Here is a 7,699-nt window from a genome sequence, read left to right on the forward strand (position 1 = left end):
AACAACCTAGTATGAGAGCCTGTTCTAGTACACCCCCAAAACAAAATCAAGACTTTGTAAAAGAGCATAATAGGACCCCTTTAAGGTGAATTTTGATTCATTTACTTATGAGCTTCATCCTTTTATGTTTAACATTTTGTGAGGCAGAAGTATGTTTTGTAAGTGTTGAGCAAGTGTGTTTAGAAACTGCATTTGCGTTTAAGTCCCCATGGTTGCATCAGTCCATAAAACAAACCGTCGGACAGTGAGTTCATCGTCATTGCCATGATATCACCTTTACCTCTGTGGACCTTTTATGTCTAAGAGCATTCTGGGAAAAACAATGTGTATTCAGTTCACAGTTGAGTGGATGGAGCATTTGTTGTCCACACAAGTACAGTCACAGGCAAACCTGTTTCAAAGGATTCCCTTCTGAACTAAACTAAGACTTGGATACAGACAGCGATCAAAGTCTGTGAAATGATGCGTGATTTCTGTTTTCAAACATGTCACTTCCTATTACAGCACTGTCGAGTTCTTCGTCTGCTGAAGTTTCCCTCTGAAGACTCTGCACATACACGGCAGGTAAAAACACTACTGAACGCTATTACTTCCCAAATTTCTCCAATATGCACTATATAACAGTTACCTTTTCTCACACTATGAACGTGATGGTAAATTGTTGATAAAACTTGTAAATAGTTAATACAAGTAATGAAAACCGTTTTGGTGATTGATTTGACTGCTCTACAATTTATTTGGTTAACGTCACAGCTAGTGTTGTCACGGTACCAAAATTTCAGTATTCGGTACCGATACCAGTGAAAATCCACGGTTCTAGCGGATAAAATAAGCATGTTTTGGCGGGGTTCCCCTGGTAAAATTCGCATTCCAGGGGCTAAATATCACGTTAATGGGGTCGTTTTCAACCCGCGGTCATGATAAACAACCCGCGGCAACAGTGTTAAAGCGCCACAATTCCGCGGGAAAACCGCGGACTTGGCAACACTAGAAGAGGATAGCTTTCGTTTAGCGCATCAAGAACCGGGTCGACCGGGTACTCGGTACCACCGGTACTTAAGAAAACCTGGTACCGTAACGTTTTCATTTTTTTAGTACCGACTTGGTACCGAAATACCGGGTCTTTTGACAACACTAGTCGCAGCTAATTTGATGGCGAAAGATCTATTAATAGTATCTATACCATTAGTAGCCAGCTGGAAAACTATAACACAAAAATGGTTACAGACTGAACGTCCGACAAAGATTGTTTGGATGGATATTGTGACCAATATTCAAAACGTGGAAAGAATGACTTTTCCATTAAATGTACGGATGCATAAATATTTGGAAAAATGGATTGTGTTTATTACTTAATGACATTGTATTATTTCCATCAATATAACTTAAGTATGGATGCATGCATGACCAAACGATCAAGTTCTGTTAACCTTTCAATAGTCACTTTCAATTTTAAGCGTAGTTTTGTCAACAATTTCCACAAAAAGGCACAATGTTTAATGTTAAACATACTATTTCTGTGTTTTATTGCACCGTATTGCAAGTTTTTAGCATCTCTTGGTACGAGTATCTGCAACAATGCAAATATGCATCAAATGTTTGGTCTTGGTTTGTTTGCATTGACTTACGGCGTAGTGTCGGCTCATTTTCCTACGTCTTTCCTCTCAGACCGCAGAACAAGCTTTTCGACACATCCTCAACATGGTGGATTATAGTAAATATGTCATGAAGCCTTTACTGGGGGAGAAATACGTTCACAGTGGAGTGAGTTACAGTTTAAGACGTTTGTGTACATTATTAAATCATGTTGCTTTAACACAAGCCGTGACCCAACAAATGAGATGAAAGTAATGGCTTGAATGTTCACAGGAGGTTGTTAAACTACCGCTGGACTTTGTGAGACAGCTGTCGCTGAAGGTCCAACAAGAACGACCTGGTACGATTTGCAATTTTCAAGAGTTTTTTGCAGTGACATTGTAATGCCCCCCAAAAACCAACAGTGTTATGATAGTGTTTGTTTTATTTTGATTGCAAAATCCTTGTATTACAGTAATCTCAACATTAAAAAAACCTCAAAAGTAAAATGTACTGGTCCATTATGGTAATGACAACTGTCCTAAAAATGTCCTAAATAGGCTTCATTTTTATTATGCAGAAAAACATTTATTTTTTCCATGACTTTGGGGTAAAATCTGACTTGGATATGTGATTCATGAGATTCATCCTCAAAAAAATTCAGTCTGTTGTTCATCTAAACATGTTTATTATGTGAGATACAGTCAGTTTTCTAGAACGGATTTGATGTTGCGTAACGGTGTTGTGATCTTTCCTTCACGCAGAACTGCGCTGTGATAAGGTCATGGACACATTCAGTGGGTGTGGTTTATGCCTTCCCAACCTGACCCAACTCCCCCTCTACCACCTCAGAGACCACAGACCTCCAATCTGCGTTGAGATTAAGGTGAACTCCTTCATTCTGTAGAACATAAAAGTTATTTTGAATAATGTGGGTAACCAAACAGTTGCTGGTCCCCAGTCACTTCCACAGTATTTTCCCCCCTACTATCAAAGTCAATGGGGACCCAGCAACTGTTTGGTTATCCATATTCTTCAAAATATCTTCTTTTGTGTTCAGCACAAGAAAGAAATGAATACGGGCTTGGGACAACATGAGAGTGAGTACTACGATATTTCTTCAAAAGCAGATCGTGGAGACATTTTAATTGTCCACGATCAAAAATTGTGATATCGCACACCCCTAGTTTAGATGTATGTTTGGTTTAAAGGAATAATTCATCAAAAACTGAAAATATGCTGAAAACGTACTCACCCTCAGGCCATTCAATATGTAGATGAGCTTGTTTCTTAATGTGAAGAGATTTGGAGAAATTGAGCATTACATCACTTGCTCACCAATGGATCCTCTGCAGTGAATGGGTGCCGGATTAATGAGAAAAGCTGCGTGTTTGTAAGAAACAAATCAACTTCACTTCTAAACCGTCACTTCTGGTCAAAACACCATTCCATAATCCAAAATAAAGCTTCCTAGTGAAAAAGCGTTGTCCTCCTACATAAAAATCCATATTTGTGTAGAAAGGTTTTTGAAAGGGTGAAAGGAATATTATGAATAGAAGACTCATATTTTAGCCAGAAGCAATGGTTTTGAAGTAAAAAATGTCTTATGATGGATTACAAACATGCAGTTTGTGGATTACTTCCATTATTTGTGGATTATTGTGATGTTTTTATCAGCTGTTTGGACTCTCATTCTGACGGCCCCCAGTCACTGTGGAGGATCCACTGGTAGGCAAGTAATGTAATGCTACATTTCTCCAAATCCGTGCAGATATAGAAACAAATTCATTTTCATCTTGGATGGTCTGAGGATGAGTACATTTTGAGAAAATTTTCATTTTTGGGCAACTATTCCTTTAACCGTCTTCTCCATCTTTTGATCATCATTAAATGAATAACCGATGCCATGGTCACAAGAAAATGCATACATTAAATCTCTTTGTAAATAAATCATAAACTATATGCCTAATTTACATAGTTTTTCTCAAAATTATGACAGTGACTGAATTGTTTCCAAAACAATGACTTTCGAAACTATGCAAAAGTGTGCCAAAAAACTCGCCTTGAATGTGTTGACTTTGGTGTCACATGTCTAAGCATGTCTGGTCGTTGAACTTGCTGACAGTTGTTAATAAGTTTTAATGTATCCTCATGCCGTTAGGGTGTAAAAACTCTTGGGTTGGATTAGTGACAGTTGTTAAACTGGAAGATCTGAGTCTCATAACAAAGAACGTTTTTTTTAGGGATCAGTTTAATATGAACGCCCGCTCTTGGGGAAGTAGACCACAGTAGCTGAATGACTCATTGAATCTATTTGTGTGGAATTTAATCACATGGCCACTGGCCAGTCAAACAAACAGGGGAAGGTGGTGTGAATCTGATCTGAAAGGCTTGTTTGTCTTCATAAAAACAACTAACATTCTTTACATAAAGCTTATTCACAACACTTCATTGTGCAACTCAAGATGCAGAGATACAACTACATATTTTTCCCTTTTCCCCACTAGCCAAAATGTGGATTTCTACCATTTTCAAGGCACATAACCAAGGAATGTAAGCGCAAAGTTTGCAGATTCTGCATGCATCAGCATTACAAGGCAAGTACCAATTGAATATCTAGTTGTTGCCAAACTTTTATAGAAGTGAAGCCAGATTTCTTCAAGCAAACTTCTGCTTTAACCAAAAAAAGGGGATGGTGCAGTGTAGTGTAAACATCCTGCTGCCTGTTTGCACTCTACGCTATCTTATAATCGATTCTTTGTGGGGTTCGGATGTTGCTGAAAATACAAAAATCAGTTTCAATCCCAAATTAGAAGTGAAATGGAGAGTCTTTCATCATTACGTGACACTGTATGTAAACTTTACAGTAAAAACAAGTTTACAGTAAAATTCCTAAGATGTTATTTTGTTCTTTACAGTTAGCCAATGGGAAGTGGAAGCGATTGAGCAGATATTGCCCTCTGAATCTCTTCTCAGGGTGAGTTACTGCTTCAGTCACCCAATGCAGGAATGGAAAGCTGGATTTATATCTTTCGCTGATGGTACGACGGACTTTAGCCAGCATTGTTAACAAACCTAACTGACTGCGGCAAAGTCATTCACCAAGCTGGATGCGTCACTGGCCTGTGTTAAAGCAAAGAATTTTCCACTTGAAAAAGGAGGATGATCAACATTTTCGCAAAAGTTGTGACTCACCTTTCCACTGAGAGAACAGCTCTACAATCTATAATGCATGAGGGCTTTGTACTGCTGCTTGAGTCATTGGAATGCTAAAAAAACAAGATTCAGATGTGGTTATCCAGATAATCTCTAATTGTGTTGTCATGTCAAAATCAAAATGAGATGCAAAAAAATGCATTATCAAAAGTGAACTAATTTTACACACCTGAATATTATTCAATATCTTGTATTCTAGGAGCAAACAGCGAATGTATGTTGCATTGAAGAATCTGTTAGAGGAACCACAAAACAACTTGAAAATCTTTAAGGTAAAAATGAACTTCTGTAATTAATTCGGTCCCGAATCGCACAGATTTCAGCCTGCTGTCTATTTTTGGAACTTTACACTTCAGATTAAAGATTGAAAATCTTCCCTCGACTTCCGTTGACAGAATGTTCAGCATTCGAAAAGTAACTGAGAGGGATGATGTCATGCATACTGATTCGCAGTTGGTCTGTTTTGTGCTTTAATTCGTCCACACCAATGGACGAGAACATTCTGCTTATCATAAGCACACACTGCAGTTTTGCCATCTGCTGTCTTAAATGCTTGAGCTTTTTAAATTTGAGTGGATTCTGATTGGCTGTCAATGTTTTTATTGTTCATTTGCTAGAATGTCATTATGGTGTGAACTTCCCTATTCTCATAGAATTAGAACAATTATTAAAATGTTTATCGTTATAGTTATCATCCTTGGTGTGAATGGTCCTAAAATCTTATATTTATCCTAGAACATTTCTTTAACTTGGAAGTAGTGCTACTATTACAAAAAAACTTAAACTGGTTTACTGGTCTTAACTAGTCTCCTTGCCAAGTCAGGCTGTTTTTATAGAGATATTGGCAAATGTTTAGCTGGGAAACTAGCTTTGCTGACCAGCTGATCACCATCTTTATACCTGGATTTGTGACTAGCTTAAAACACCAAAGACTAGCAAACCAGCCGGTTAGGCTGGTTTAAGGTGGGGTTTTTTCAAGGGAAAAAGAAAATAAAATATTAAAAAATATTAAACTCTAGCTACTATGTTTATTAATCCACTAGAAATGTTTGATAAATAGAAAAGTAGCATTAATTAATTGTTTCTCGCATCTTTTTTTTTCAGGGCGGAGAGTTGATATTTAGCTGTAAAGACGATGCCAAGCAGCAACCCGAATTGAATGATCTCATTCAGCACCTTCGGCCTTATTTCCCTCACAGTAATGGCATCTATAACGGCCAACAGCCAGGCAAAGCCGTCCTGAACGAGTTCATTCAGGTTATCTGCTCCGCTCTGCTCAGCGGCGGGGACTCGAATCGCTCGGGAGAGCCCAGGAAGGTGCACCTGTCCGAGAGCAGGCCGCACTGTGAAGCCAGTCCCTTCCCAAGAGACCTGCTCCGCAATGGTGAGGACTTTACCAGTGACTGCTAACTAATGAATATTTGGATGGCCGGCAGTGGAGAAACATGGCTTTATGCCCTTCAAAATATTGCTAAACAAGTGCAATGGAAATCCCTTCACTGATGAGTCACAATATATGCGTAGGAGTGAACTGGAGCGAAAGTGCTTGACATAGTTGAAGAAAAGAAATGACACGTTATGGGGTGTATAAAAGGCTGGATTATTGAGGCATAGAAATTACGCAAGACCAGCAGAGCACGTTGTGCTCATTTTCATGTGTTCACAGGTAACCACGGCCTCCCTAAAGACAGTGTCCTTGCAAAAGTCCTCCAAGTCCAGATGCTGGATAACCTGGATATTGAAGGAATCTACCCTCTGTACAAACGCGTGGAGCAGTATCTAGAAGAGTTCCCGAAAGAAAGGTGAATTTTTAATCTGGGATATTGAGTGCTGCGTTACTGATCTGCCAGATCAATACTCCTGTGCAAGAATGTTTTGTTCCTGCTGAGTAAAGTTTCTGTTGGGCAGATCCTGTGCTGAAATCATTTTTATAAAAAATACAGAATAGCTGGCAAATCTTAATTTGTTTTGAGTTGCTATAAATTATAGTACAATTTATTTTAAGTAAGTTTAAGTTATATTATGGTGCCTTGAAAGACTGAACAGACACTAGGTGGTGCAAAAGACTAATTTGTGAATGGATATACTTCAGTCTAGTCATGAGGCACGGCAGTTACATTGTAGTCCTGTGCAGTGTGGTCCTAGGTGATTTCCATGCAGAAAAATTGCCACATGATCTTTGAACAAACATCCTTAAAATCACTTAAACGTGTAATCAACACCTGTTTGTATCTCCAGAAACCGACTGCAGATAGATGGGCCTTATAATGAGAGTTTCATGGACACGGTGAAAAACTGTCCTACTGAAGATGACGGCTCTGTAGAATATGCAGTTGGGAAGGTAAGACCGCGAACATGTGATGCCGAGAACTTTAGGTTTGAATTTAATGATAAGAAATATCCAGGTTGTATTTCATCTCGAAATCAAAAAAAAAAAAAAGTCAGAAATTAGGCATTTGGCTCAAATTTTCAAAATAAATAAAATACATAAATATTACTGCATTGTGATATTATTTTTGTAGCAATTAAAAAACTTTCCTCCCTAAATTATCACATTAGCATTGTTTTTGTATATATATATATATATATATATATACAGTATATGATTTATTATAACATATATAATTGATTAGTTTATGTATTGAATCAAATACAGGTTTATTTATAATCAAACCTTTTTCCTTGTCTGCCATTTTGCATGTTTTTTTTTTTTTCTGAGCTCTCAATTTTTAATGAAAAAATATTTCTTATGTAAAAACAAATATATTTTAAAGGGGTCCTATTATGGTATTTTACAAAGCCTTGATTTTGTTTTGGGGGTGTACTAGAACATGCTCTCATGCTTGGTGGTTCGAAAAACGCATGATTTTTCACGTAATTTGCATTATTAAAATACCTTTCTCCCCAG

The 7,699-nt window shown here is 37.8% G+C and overlaps 1 protein-coding gene across 1 annotated transcript in view; it reads left to right on the top strand.

The window, feature by feature from the left end:
• The window catches only part of ippk (inositol 1,3,4,5,6-pentakisphosphate 2-kinase), a 13,271-nt gene that overhangs the window by 2,371 nt on the left and 3,201 nt on the right, over positions 1-7,699 (top strand). Inside the window, exons 2-11 of the mRNA XM_016507373.1 lie at positions 505-564; positions 1,669-1,764; positions 1,870-1,936; positions 2,340-2,461; positions 4,083-4,172; positions 4,494-4,552; positions 4,991-5,063; positions 5,896-6,175; positions 6,458-6,593; positions 7,030-7,132. Coding sequence (XP_016362859.1) covers positions 505-564; positions 1,669-1,764; positions 1,870-1,936; positions 2,340-2,461; positions 4,083-4,172; positions 4,494-4,552; positions 4,991-5,063; positions 5,896-6,175; positions 6,458-6,593; positions 7,030-7,132 — 1,086 coding nt within the window. The remainder of the gene's footprint in view (positions 1-504; positions 565-1,668; positions 1,765-1,869; positions 1,937-2,339; positions 2,462-4,082; positions 4,173-4,493; positions 4,553-4,990; positions 5,064-5,895; positions 6,176-6,457; positions 6,594-7,029; positions 7,133-7,699) is intronic.

This window comes from Sinocyclocheilus anshuiensis, unplaced genomic scaffold (genome assembly GCF_001515605.1).
Source record: "Sinocyclocheilus anshuiensis isolate Anshui unplaced genomic scaffold, SAMN03320099.WGS_v1.1 scaffold1546, whole genome shotgun sequence".
NCBI classification, from domain to species: Eukaryota; Metazoa; Chordata; class Actinopteri; order Cypriniformes; family Cyprinidae; genus Sinocyclocheilus; species Sinocyclocheilus anshuiensis.